Source organism: Pomacea canaliculata, linkage group LG4 (assembly GCF_003073045.1).
Source record: "Pomacea canaliculata isolate SZHN2017 linkage group LG4, ASM307304v1, whole genome shotgun sequence".
Classification (NCBI taxonomy): domain Eukaryota; kingdom Metazoa; phylum Mollusca; class Gastropoda; order Architaenioglossa; family Ampullariidae; genus Pomacea; species Pomacea canaliculata.
The window spans coordinates 3,531,896-3,545,525 of record NC_037593.1 but is presented as its reverse complement, the minus strand read 5'-3'; the positions used below and the strand labels follow the sequence as shown (position 1 = coordinate 3,545,525).

At 39.8% G+C, this 13,630-nt stretch overlaps 2 protein-coding genes across 2 annotated transcripts; one reads left to right on the top strand and one right to left on the bottom strand.

Annotated features, from left to right (window-relative positions):
- Window positions 1-3: 3 nt before the first annotated feature.
- Window positions 4-3,231, bottom strand: LOC112561520 (ESF1 homolog). Its single transcript, XM_025234070.1, is given in 4 exon segments — window positions 4-503; window positions 506-1,953; window positions 2,248-2,316; window positions 2,771-3,231. Coding segments are annotated over 4 exon segments (2,169 nt in total). The 5' UTR covers window positions 3,060-3,231; the 3' UTR covers window positions 4-140.
- A 144-nt stretch (window positions 3,232-3,375) lies between these two features.
- Window positions 3,376-10,748, top strand: LOC112561523 (dynein regulatory complex subunit 2-like). The gene is made up of 10 exons (XM_025234074.1): window positions 3,376-3,509; window positions 3,641-3,812; window positions 4,142-4,394; window positions 4,982-5,205; window positions 6,654-6,851; window positions 6,980-7,057; window positions 8,258-8,398; window positions 8,951-9,103; window positions 9,445-9,662; window positions 10,440-10,748. The coding sequence occupies exons 2-10, from the start codon at window positions 3,669-3,671 to the stop codon at window positions 10,534-10,536; spliced, it is 1,506 nt and encodes a 501-aa protein (XP_025089859.1). The 5' UTR covers window positions 3,376-3,509; window positions 3,641-3,668; the 3' UTR covers window positions 10,537-10,748.
- Window positions 10,749-13,630: the final 2,882 nt, after the last annotated feature.

Genomic DNA, 13,630 nt, shown 5'->3' with positions numbered 1-13,630 from the left:
AGTTAAACAGCATTTTATATACAAGAGTTAGTGTAATTAATTACAACCACCATAATGTCCTGTATTCATGTGCAATGGCTTCAATAACCCCAAATTACACAAACAAACAAAAAAGTGTAATAATGCAAAAAAGACAAATTTTACCGAGTCCTTTTCATTTTTTTCATTTGGTTGACTAGTTCTGTTTTTGCTTTGACAGATCGAATAAGTGATGACACAGATTGTTTTTGCTTCAAGAAACTTTCTTCATCGTTAGCTTCATTTTCATCAAGTCTCTTTCTCTTTTCAGACTCTGGAACTGCACTTTCCACCACCAACTCACCTCTTTTTCGCCTTAGCAGTTTTTCTTCAATCAGACTCTTAGTTCCTTTGGTATTTTTGAATTCTGGGGCAGATGGGTCAATATTGAAAAGATGGGATTTGTAAACGTCCGCAAATCTTTCATCATTCAAATCCATGGTAAATGTATCTTGATCATCAGCTGCCTCAGATTTTTCTTGAGCTTCTTTTTCTTTTTCTTCTTCATTTTCTTTTTGTTCCCCAAGTCTTCTTTTTCTAGAAGATCTTCTAAGCTAAAATGATGTCTATGGTCATCTTCATCCATCATGAGTAATTTTAGTTTAGCTTGTTCTTTCTCCTGCAGTTCAAGATCCTCTTGGGTTAGATTTTCTTCTTTCTCTTTCTTTTTCTGTTTGTTCTTCTTTTTAGACTGTTTATCATCTTCCTTGGAATCATTAAAGAAAGGATCATCAAATCCTGCATCACCAGCAAGCTCATCATTGGCAACTGCTGATGTGGCCTGGTCCATAATGCCTTTCTGTTTCATTTTTTCAGCCTTTTTCTCCTCTCGCTTTTGCTTCTTCTTTTCTTTCTTCCTTTGTTTGTACTCTTCCCATGGTGTTGTTTCCTTAGCAGCTTTCTCCCTTTTCTTCAAAATGTCTTTTGTTACCATTTTCAGGCCTGGCTCCCAAGAAATTTCCATTTCTTCATCAACCCCTTTCTTCTCACCACATTCCTCCTCAATAGCCTGCAAGATGTTTTTGTACTTCTGCGATCTCTGCTCTCGCTTTTTCTTGGACTTTTCACTGCCATCTTTATTACTATCTTCATCCTCACTCTCCTCATCCCCTGAGCTAGAATCAGAAGCAAGAACTTTGCTAAAATCTTCATTTTCAAAATCATCGGCCCATTTTCTCATTGTCAGCTTTAGTCGCTCATGGTCCGTTTCATCCCATGTCAGATCTACTTTAGCCTGACAGAGTGCAGCTGTGGTAAACATGGATGGTTTGTAAGATGACACATCTGGCATGCTCCTACACTCATCTTTTGGCTCTTGCTCAAAGGTCAGATCATCTGGAATGAAGCGAAGATCCAGACGAGCTGAACTACTCTCGTATTCCTGTCCATCACATTCTTCATACAGTTTATTTGCAGTCTCCTTGCTGTCACATTCAACTACAGCATAATAGTATTTCAAGCGATTGAGCTGGTACTTGCGTATTTTCTCAGGGTCAACTTTGATGCACAAACTTTGCTCTTCTTGCTTCTGATTTTCCTCTCTGTCTCCTGTTGATGGTTCCTTGTCACTTTTCAGTTCTGCTGGCCCCAGTACTTCTTCCGCCATCCTCTGCAGTCCAAACTCTGAGGGATAGATCACAACAGAATGTATAACTCCACCTGGTGGCAAAAATGAACTCAGGAGAACAAAGATATCCTTGGATTTGATTCTGTCCCAATTCATGTTGCAAATGGCCAGACGGCATGAAATATCCTCTGCTTCAGGAGCATCTTTGTCAAGATCAACCCAGTCAGGGTCAATGTTGCTGTCACCTACTAGGGTCTCCACTTCCTCCTCCTTACCGCCCTCTTCCTCATCCTCACTGGATGACTCAAGATTTCCTCCACCTCGTGCAAAGTCAGGTCCATCTTCAGAAATATATGGTATCTCTGCAACTAAATAGCAAATACTTTAACAGCGTCACACCAAAACAATAATAAATGTCTTAACTAGAAACAGGAAAAGAAACAAATAGGGGATGCATTTATATAAATTTACTAAAATCACCTTAATATTAAGTAGCAAACATATTACATCTGCTTTCTCTTATTATCAATTCAATCATACTGCCATTTTCTTTGTGTTATAATAGGAATGTTGTATTAGTATTAGTTTACCTATGCTCTCTTCCTCCAATGCATTAGCTTCAATTTTGTGCTTAACTTTCTGATGCATCCAAGGATACTCACCATGGTCTAGCTGTTTACTTTCTTTTTCTTCATCACTGTCTCCTGCATTGGCTGCTGAACCAGTTTCATCTGCAAAAATATAAATAAAATTATGAAACAGTTAAAATAACAATCCAGTTTTAATTATATTTGTAAACAGTTCTTGCAAACAGTCGTCTTAAGGTATCTGATAAAATATTTACAATCACTTAAACTTAACCATGACTGGTAAGGGTATACTCTAAACACTTTGACTTTTATTACACTAAATTAAAGTGATATAGAGTCATTTCATTAAAACCATACCTTAATATTTGGTATCATACTCAAAGAATGACACACGTAATTTTTCTTCTTTCAAGCGTATGTTCAATTTCAGTCTAGCTTCACGTGTAACTTGTGTGCATAAAACGCTAAAGCAGTATTATATACAGTACACGTATTTGTAATACATGGAGGTCGTTTGTGCACGAAAGGGAGAGAGAGGGGTAGGGAGGACCGAGTACATTACAATGACAGGTATTAAGTAAATGAATACAAATACCATTGTCTGTGGTGGCATCATCACACTGTTCATCCTGCTCCGAGTCAGATTTAGCATCATTTTTCTCTTCTTCGTCGATATCGTAAAACTTCTTCAGGTTTTCACTGGTTGTTTTGTTTACAGGACGTCCCCGTTTATCGACTGTGTATTTCAATTTAAATTTCTTATCAGTGAACATAGACTGAAATCGTGAGTCAATTTTAACCTTCTTCTCCTTTTTTGGTATTCTCCTAAAACGTGGGTCCTTTCCAATGTGACTGAATCGATCATCTTTACTTATCTCGTCCATGTCTTCTATAACAGGCTGTTCCACACGTGGAAAAAAGTTATTCCGGAAATATTCCAGTATTTTAAAATTACTTTTAATTATAAACAATTTACTGAAACTTTTTAAATTAAGATTTATCTCGTATTATTACGAATAATATTAACATTTTATAAACATTTTTAATATAAAGAATTTGACATATAAAAAAATCTTCCTTTTTTTTTTTGACCGTAAATTTCCTTTTCGGTATTATTTTTATTATAGCATTTTTTATAACTTAATTTCACTGCATTTCAGATCTCTTTAGTTTCATATATATATTTTATAATTCTTGATATGAACAAATAGTATTTCCTCATTTAGTTTTAATGAACTGTCGATGTCTTGTGACGTACATCCGCTGATGTCATGGCGACGGCTTGAAACAGTGGAGTTTTCTGCCTGTGAGAGAGAACACTAATTTGTTTGCAGGTGTGGCGCAAATAATTACTTAAGAGCTCGATTTTCGCTTAAAATGTTCAATTAGGAATATTCAATTGTTTTCAATGTCTGTAGGTCTCGATTCAAATTTAAAACCCTCTGTAATTTTGTTTGTTTTACAGCTGTAAATCGCAGCATTACTTTTCTAAAATGGCTAAGAAAAAGAAGAAGTCTGGCAAAAGGAAGTTGGATAACATGACAGAAGAGGAGAGAATTCTTTATGAGGAGCAGAAGCGTCTGGCAGAAGAAGAAATGCGGAAGAAGAAGGAGGACATGCTTTCCCAATTTCTTAAGGTAACTTTACAAAATTCTTTGTGCACACATCACTATTTTCACATGTGTGTGTCCACATATCACTCTCTCTCTAATCAATCTTATGATTTTGATGCCTTGTTTTGAATTAATGTAGGGTTTCAGTTCTTCTCCTTAGATCGAGGGCTACCTCGTAAGTAAAGATTTGTCTCTTGCTTTCTCACACACGCACACAGATGGAGACAGAGAATTTTGTATCATTTCTTAAAGAAATTATTTTGATTTCAGATCTGTTGGTTAATTATCTAAAAAGTTAATATTAATACTGAATGTGTATAAGTTTTTACAAAGAGGCTGGCTTCTTTGTTCAGGATAAACTTGCCAAAGAAGAGAAAGCTTCACGGTTCAATCTAAACAAACTGAACCACCAGTGGCGAAACATAATGCGAGAATCCAAGTCAAAGGAACTGAAAAAAGAGATTGAAATCCTTAGTCAGACTTTCGAGCGTGTCATCGACAGAAAGGACGCTGTCATTAAGTCACTTTCCAAAGATCTGGATGAGGCCGAGGAGCAGTATTGTATGGCCTTACGCAGCCATATGAAGAACATTGACTATCTCATAGGTATGTAGGTGAGCTAGAGGTAAAATATTGAATTAAAACTACTTTTATTTTGTGCCTTGACACTGATATGCTTAAAGCCACAAGATTTTAGATTATGTAAGCACAAAAAACTGAATGGTTTTTGTTCCTATCTGAACAAATCATTAGGAGAGCTCCCTAAGACATCCTCTTCAGTACTTCTTTACCACGGTCGAAAGGACATCATAAAATATTTAAAGGACATCATAAAATATTTTAAAGGCTGTTTCTCAATGTGAGCGGAATGAACAAGGTGCTGTGAATTGTTTCCCTGTTATATACATATCCAGCATCAAGAGCAGGTATGTGATGTATTAGGGGTGTCAGGCATCAAGTATCAGTGAGCCTGCCACTTTAGATGGACAAAGCCATTTTAATCCACTTCAGGCAAAGCTTAAACACTGGTGCAGAAACCATCTCTGTGCCTCACATTTCTCACCTACATTCCCAAGTCAAAAGAAACATGATCTTTAAGCACACAACATATTATTGCTTGCAGGTCTGTTATTATATAAAAGAGACAGTTGCTGCACCCAGGTCTGTTATTATTAACATTTTGTTGCATACAGGTCTCCAAAAACAACGACTGCAGGCATTGGAAGAAGAGTACGATGATGAACTTGAAATAATCCGTGAAGAGTTTGACTCAGAACGTGCCATGCTGATTGAGATGCATAACAAAGAAATGAACGATATTGCTGATATTTTATTTGCCATGGAACAAAATTTCAATGACCGAGAAAATGATGCAAAGGCAGAGTTTCAGAGTATGCGGGATGAAATCAAAAACAAGGTAGGCTATTGCAGCATGTTATACAAGCAGTCCTTGTATTCAGCATTTAACATTTCAGCCTCTATCTCTCTTTGTCTTTTGCTTTATCATGGTACAGTCAAGCTTCTGTAAGTTGACCATCAAAATTTTCCCAAACTCGAATTTTAAATATCATTTGGTTGGCTTCCCATTAAAGCAACACATATTCAACTTCCGTAGCTTGAATCATCCTAGCCAAAAACATCTACAACTGGAATATTTTAAGCCGGTCAGTATGTTGAAACCGTTTGAAAATATGTCGGAACGTGTGCGGACGTTTCGCCGTCGGACGTTTTGCCGACCGACGTTTCGCCGCATTATGTGTGTGTGTGTGTGAGAGAGTGTGAGAGAGTGTGAGAGTGAGAGTGAGAGTGTGTGTGAGAGAGAGAGAGAGAGAGAGAGAGAACTTCTCAAAGAATGAAAGTAACAACTAGATTACACAATAATTCTTTATTTCAAACAAATTTTACACACAGACTTCACAGACAGTTCACTTTGATTGTCACAGATTATGCGCAATAGCTTTGAGAAAAAACATTGATACAATGGCGAGAGAAATGTGTGAGCTAACGGTTCACATGAGGAGGGATAGTGAGAGAGAGTTCACTGATACATTGATACAATGGCGAGAGAAATGTGTGAGCTAAGGGGCGTCACACACTTGACTTCGGCTAAAGGTCCGCGTGGAATGCCGAAATGAAGTGCCGAAACGTCCGGCGGCGAAACGTCCGGTCGGCAAAACGTCCGGCTCCGAAACGTCCGGCGGCGAAACGTCCGTGTACCATGTCGGAAAGTGTAAAATCGTGTACTCCTCCCCCATCGACCCTGCGCTCCCATATTCTCCTTTCTGTATAGGAAACATGTGTGCGATAAGCGCGACTTCGTCTCCGCAGGATGCCGGAGTGTCTTTAAAAGAGTGACAAGAAATGAACATTTGGTTAAAATTAAACGTCCACAGTGAAAACATGTTCCTTAACTCGAACCTTCCGTAACTAGATTTTTTTCGTCGGTTCCTTGAAGCTATAGAAGTTTGAGTGTATGTCATTCTGTATGTATTTTTATCATCAAGGTTGCATTAACAGCTGTCAACTGTAATCTCTATGGGACTTTTGGTCACTGCAAATTAATACAATTGTGGTCAGAACTACCTTACAAATATACATTATATACATTTTATCTCTCATACGTAAAACACTTGAAGTCAAAAATTAATTCAAAGTCATTGAATGTATGTCATTAAAAAGTAACATATTTTAACTGGGAACTTAAAACTTTTATTTTACAGAAATTTGATTTGTTCTGGGTCCAAAATAAAGCCTGGATGTTGCATAGAATGTCTAATTTTATTTTTAAGATTTTAACGAAGTTATTTATTGACATGATTATATGTGTGATTTGGTTTTCTCATGCTAAATGCTCTCTTCTTGTAGAATTTGGAAGAGAAACATGCTCTGCGAGTCCTGCTGGAAACTAAAGTGGATGACCTTTGGCAGCAGTTCAGACAAGCTTTGCAAAATTACAATGACACCACTGAAGAACGTAAGACAGCTTTTGAAGTCTATAAAGCCAAGGACGAGAAAAGTGCAAAGGAGATAGACATACAGATGAGAAAACTCCAGAGAATATCAGTTAGTCCCTTTTTCAGCATATTTTGTCAGAGAGAGAAATTCTCTTCATCTCTTCTTTACACCTTCTGATATCTGTTACCAGCATTTACCAAACGAGTACTGTAACTTCTTTGATTTTTGCCTCTCAGGAGCAGATAGCCCAACTGAAGGCTAAAATAAGCGCCAATGCTCGAGAGTGTGACGAGAGGAACAGACAGCTCAAAGAGGTGAGATTTTCAAATAGACCTCACTGGCAGTTTGAAGTTCTCTTAACTCGAGGTTTTTATGAAGACCCCCCCCCCAAAAAAAAAAAAAAAATCATCCATTTGCACATTTATTCTGGAAGCTTTGCCACATCACATGATGTCAGAGGTGGGGGAAGGGTTAGACAGCTCTGATTGCATAAATACTTTTGACCTCTACCCCGCGAGTGCCTAGCACAATGCTCAGTCTCCAGTTCATGCTTGGCTGCTCCATGTAACGTCTGTCCTAAGCTCCCCGTGCTTCAGCACTTACACCAACAACATCGCGTATGTCAACAGCACTGATGCAGTGTCGCATGTTCTCACCTCTTGCATCTTCCTGTTTCCAGACAGGGCTGACGGTGTATTGGGGTGCCGGTCTGTGTATACGCAGTGCATTGCATAAAATGTGCAACAAATCTCTTTTCACTCTTTTAAACAGGCTTTCGTGCTTAAAAAAATCGTCATCGTGTTTTGTTTTCTTTTGTTCTCGGTTTGTGAAAAAGGTGAATCTCGGTTGAGAGTTGGACGACCGGACAATCATTGTTTGAGAAGCGACAGTCATTTATCTGCAGTTCAGGTTCTCAGCTTGACAACCAGTTCCAGACCCAGTTCCGGTCTGTGGAGGCACATTGCACACACGGCCTTCCTCGCGCAGCTCGATACCTTGGCTGTTTGTGTAATTTTACCAGGGCGATTGTTTCATGCTACCATGGCGTGTAATACAAGTTCGCCTTCTTACCATATTGATAGCACTATAATCACAGACTCCTTCCACTTTTGACTTTTTGGGCACTATTCAGGCATGGTGACTTCGATGTACATGCGAGCAAAGGAAAGACAGATTCTCAAACAAGGCGAAGCTGCGCCTTTAGATGCTCCTTTATTCTCCCTCTTTCTTCATTGATGTCTGAATGACTGGAGTATGGCTAGTGATATTTGAGAGTGAAAGATATTGAGATAGCACAAAATGTGCGAACGTGTACGCGAATCTGTCCGTGACCCACGTGTGTGTGTGTGGATGGGTCATGTCATACATTGAAGAGAAGCTTATATTGGTAATTTCTTCTAAATTTTACACTAGTACATAAAAAACCTACCTTTGCCCTAAGTAAGGTTAATACATTTACAACCAATTTTATAAATGACGCTTTTTTTTAAAATTCTTTGTTTGTGTGTTAATAGGAGAAAGAGAGGATGCAAAAACACTTTCAGGAGTTAAAAAAGCAAATGAACAAAATTCGAGATTGTGAGCGTGAGAAATTGACCAAACTCACCCTGGAAAGTTGTGCCGCCATTAAGGAACTAAAACGACAGAAGGAGAAGGTACAATTATTGTGTGTCAGCTCGTTCTCTGACACTCTTTTCATTAGTTGCTGATATTAATTTCTTAATTTTACCGATCACAGCTACACATTGGCAAGTGAGTGTTTTTAAAGGGGCTTACAATAAGAGTGCATAAATAGTTTCAAATGGACGTAGACACGAACGGAATTGTATAGGTGCCTGGGAGCTTTTGTTTGTAATTGTATGAGAGAGAACTAAATCGAACTCAAACTTTTATTGAATAGGCCCGATCCCTTTTAAAGGGGAGGGAGAGAGAGAGTGCACATAATATTATTAGAGAATGTGTCATCTCAAGGCAATGTCATTGCCACTACCACTATTACAGGCTTCTCAGAAATGGACTAGAACATTCTAAGTTTGTTGTGCTGTTAAATGCCTGTTACAGTTCACTCCTAGTGGTATTAAGCACATTTATATTGCGGGACCTAAAACAGGAGAGGAAGCCAACAAAGTGTAATGTTTTTGTGTCAGTGGTTGACAGACGTGTAACAGACCATACTAGTAATATCTTTATGCTGGCCTGCTCCACAGGGTGCACAAATACTGAGAATGGCTGAGGTCTGCCGAAAGCTGGAGACGGAGGAGGAGAAGGTTCTGCCCTTTTATGCGTCCTCCCTGACCCAGGAGGAGCAAGAAGATATCAAGGCAGCGGTGCTGGAAGCGCCGTCTCAAGCTCTGGCCGCAGTAAGTAGTGATGTCCACGAATGACCTCAGACAAACAGTATGCACATCACAGTTCATATTCTGGGGATGTTGCTGCACATCTGCTTATAAATGTATGTATAGATGGATGGAAGTATAATGAAATAAATACATATATATGCCCCTTTGGAAAGAGAATATGCCTGATGCCCATATACTTAGGTTCAAATTATATGAAAATGTACGTTTGCCCATAGACTGCTGTTGAACATGTTTTCTATTGTAAATATGTTTGTATGTCCGTCATGTCCTAATGATTATGAGTCATGTCACTCACTCACCCAGTCCTGTCAGTCAGTCATAGATGAGCTTGATTGTGGTAGACAATGCACGAGTACCGGGCAGTGGAGAACTTCTGGAAGCGCTACAACAAAGTGCTGCTGGAGAGGCTGGCGCTTGAGAAGGAGAAGCAGGCGCTGATGACTGAGAACGGCCAGCTACGTCTGCTGCTCAAGCAGTATCTGGACGGCATCTCTGTCAACGACGAAATCCTCTCACACTACAACCCTCTCTTCATCATCAACGCCAAGAGCAATTTCCAGTCAGTTCCTTTGAGTGTCGTTTCATTCGCATGACATGACAGTGAATGACTATGCGATGTCATGTAATGACTGTGACGATTTCTAACGACTGGAGTGAACCGCAGCCTAGTCAACCCGAGGGCAAAGAGGGACACCTCCTAATGTTAGCTCGTTTACACCCAGCTTCCACCCTGCAAACACCCACTCAGTCCCATCGCACGTTCCCACGCTACCACACAGGTAATTCTTTTCACTGGCATGCGCAAACCACAGCTGACAACACAGTTAAGAAAATTCAAATGAATAGTATTAAAAATATTGAACATATAAAATAACTAAATATATCCCATGGTAGATGCTGTCAGTATTTCATACATACAGATGTAGAAACACTGGGTTCTGTTCTTCAGACAAAGGTTCGCAGCTCTCTGTAATCACACCCCGGGACACCGGGACATGGCCAGGTCAGTCTCTCGCAGAGAGAAATGGCAATGCCACTCAGTTACCTTTCCCTTGATGATTCGAAAGCTGTCTCCCGCAGACGACTGGAAGTTGGGGCGGTAGTACGACAGAGTTCAACAACCACTGCCTCGCATCGCTTGTCTCTTCTCACCTGCTGCCTACGACTGTTAGCTTCTTAGGGACTGTCATCTCTGTTGGTGTACGAGACGAGGAAAAGCGGACTCTTTCTCTATCTCTGCCTCTTTCAACATTAGCAACACCCTTTCCACTTCAGAAAACTCTTTCATTGTCATTGTCCAATATGCCAGTTTAATGTCTAACCGATTCTTTTACAGATTTTCAGTGCCATTATCAGACCCGAGAATTCAGCGGCCCGGGGCACCCGTAGTTTTGGAAGCTGCACACATTGTCAAGCATATTCTACCATCATGAAAGAACTACCCAACCTACAGATGATGTTTCTGGTATAGAAAACATGAGCCAACAACGATCTCGTTGGAAGAAAATGCGGCCAAGAGAACATTTTATAAGATGAAACTGTTATATATATATATCATTTACTCTTTTGGTTTAGCTCAGAAACTGATGATGCTAAGTGAAAATGAAGAAAGAAATTGTCCTCAATAAATGTATAGCTAATGAAAGTTTGCCGTGCTTACGTGTGCGTGCGCGCATATAAAAGTTTGCCTTTTGACAGTTTTGACTCCACAGGTCACCTAAAAATTAGCCGGAAGTGTTTGGACAAAACTCTAACCCCTTGACCCTAAGCCAGCGACGAAGACTGCGTTATGTGTTCTGAACTCTACAATGCAGCACATTACACAATCTACCTGTGCACAGTGTTTGTCAGAACAAACCTCTCATCTTGGTTTACACACCATATAACCGACGATTTTGGGTACCAGATAATGGAAATAATAATATTTAGGGGTTAGGTGTCTAACTCTCCCTTACCTTCTCCAACCTTCTATGGAGTAAGGTTACCAATTTCTGGCAGTTGAGTCGACTGGGAAGGAGAGCTTGCTGCACCTAAGGGTAGTCGAAGCCGTGGTCTGGATTTGGACGCCAGCGCTTCCAAACACTGGGTTTATCCACTTTCCATAAAAATTTCTCTCAGGGACAATCGAAATTTCATCCCTGTTTGCACTCGTCACTGTAAACTCTATGCAGGTGTATTTTTTAGGGATATTGACTGACATATAGGATGTGCAGTATGTTGTGCGGGGTTGTCTTAGATGGGGAAATGTGTTGAACCTGGCTTGAATACTTGTCACAGAGGCAGGGGTTGCTGTAAAAATCTGACTATGGATGTCTAAACATTTCAAATGACAGCTTAGCTGTTGAATGGCGCAGAATCGAATCGAGCTGAAAGCAGGTTTGATATTGATCGTGGATCAGATTCGATTAGCAGCAACATTGGTCCACCAGTGAACAAATGGTGTGGTTATTTTTTTAATCCATGTGGTGAACAATAGGAGATTACGGATTGTGAGATGGGCCATTTTAGCATTGGTCACGACTCTTTACAGTATCTGATACTGTTCCACTGTTCAATTCTCTCATTCCACTGCGCCCCCTCCCCCACATTTCTGAGGTTGAAGTTAATGTGAGCAGTACGATATTGGTCAACAATTTATCTCGTGCTTCTTCGCGTCGCTTTTTTCCCTGTTCAGTTCTCAAGATAAAGGAGGTGGGGGGGGGTTGCACAGTAGTTTATTAAGTTTGCACTTCTCCGTTTAAATCACGAAAATAGCCTCGGAGAAGAGTCTATTCAGCCCCGTTATTTTCGTTTTTTCTTGCTCCCGAAACACAAGAGAATGCATAATGTAGACAACAATTTCTCGATTTTACTCGCACTTGGTGATCACCATTATGATCGGATCACAGCTTTAGAAACTCTACAATTTTCTCTATCTCTTTTAAAACACGAAATGATTATGGAGGGTTGGTGCAATGGCAGTGTAGTAGTGATCGGTCAGTATTTTATTTACGTTGACTTTAACGACTTTTTGCATAACCGGAAGGCTTCTAAACTGCTTCGTGACATTCGGCTCGGACAGTCTGACACTGAGCTCAACTTCATCAAACACGTTTTCCTCAACCGAGAACAGGTCTCCGGGCGATCGAATACAAGATTACAGGTGAAAATCACATTTAATATCAAGATCAGTGTGACACCACTGTCGGGGCTAATGTGCTTGTAAAGGTGTCGAACATATTTGTTTATCGACTGCATTACAGTCAAGTGGATCAGGTCAGACCACGAACTCGTATTACTGGACTGCTGACAGGCGTGGTTTTTTTCCAGTTAACATACAACGAGGCATGCTTGTATAAAGCTTCCGGTTTATTCACATTTCAGTTAATTACTAAACGAGGCATGCTTGTATAAAGCTTCCGTTTAGGCTCGCCGAGACTAACAGCGAGAACTCGCGTGAGCTAAGCGTTGGTCTCGCAGAGCAGACAAGCAGTCCACCTCACATCCATGGTTCAGACATTGATGCGTCAACATCATTGTGGAGCTACTACAATTTTTATTCAAAATGATACTACAGTATTTCTTCGCTACATTACAAAGAAGACTATTATTTACTGAGGTCATCGGTCATTACAATAAACACCAAAAAAACCGGCAATGGAGCGTTGTATGGAAATCGTGACACTACGTCTGCTTCGCCCACTCGATATATATCCTAAAAAACTGTCATTACCCTTTCACAATTAACTCTAACACTGAACTAACCCTAAAAACTAAGTCATCGAAAATCCTGTTGCATTAAGTTCCATTGGATAGCTTCTCTCAACTTCTGCTTCCGGCTCCGCCATTTCCGCAGTGGCCAGCGACGGTAGGGTTACAGCAAATTTGGAATGAATTTTCTGTTCAGATTGTTTTAGGATCAACATTTTGAATATCCTTTACTAGACCATTTGATGATGTGATCAACGTGTGATCGACTCGCGCTTATGGAATATCCACGTATCCTTAGTAAAAGTGATTGTCTCATAATTAGAGAACGGGATCCGGAGTTGAAGACATATGTAGACTCGTGGGTTCGATACCCGTTTGACGCAGCGTACTTTGTCAGGCAGCTTTAGAATGGGTACCAATGACTCCTTCGGGAGTAGGAGAAGGTAAGGTAGTGAGGGAGAACTAGAGATGACACCGCCGTTACAAAAAAGCTGGCATCAACAAAAGAGAATTTTCTAACACCTCCCATGTTTTATGCATCTTTTATTGTTTCCTAACTCTCCTCTGCACCCTGAAGGATGGAGGAAATTCTCATCAGTAGCTTCCAGCGAGAAAATAATCTAGATTGTTTTTTTTAAAATATATGATTCTATTCTTTCCTGTCATAATCGATGCAAGAGATTCTAACATCGCTCTTTTGTGAGAGTAAAATTACTTCCGGTGAAATCAATAGCACAAATGACAAAAATTGCAAGAAACTGATAAATTCTGGGACTTATTAAAATTACCGCACAACGTGCGTTTAAACATACTTTTAACCAGTTTCAATGTATTAAG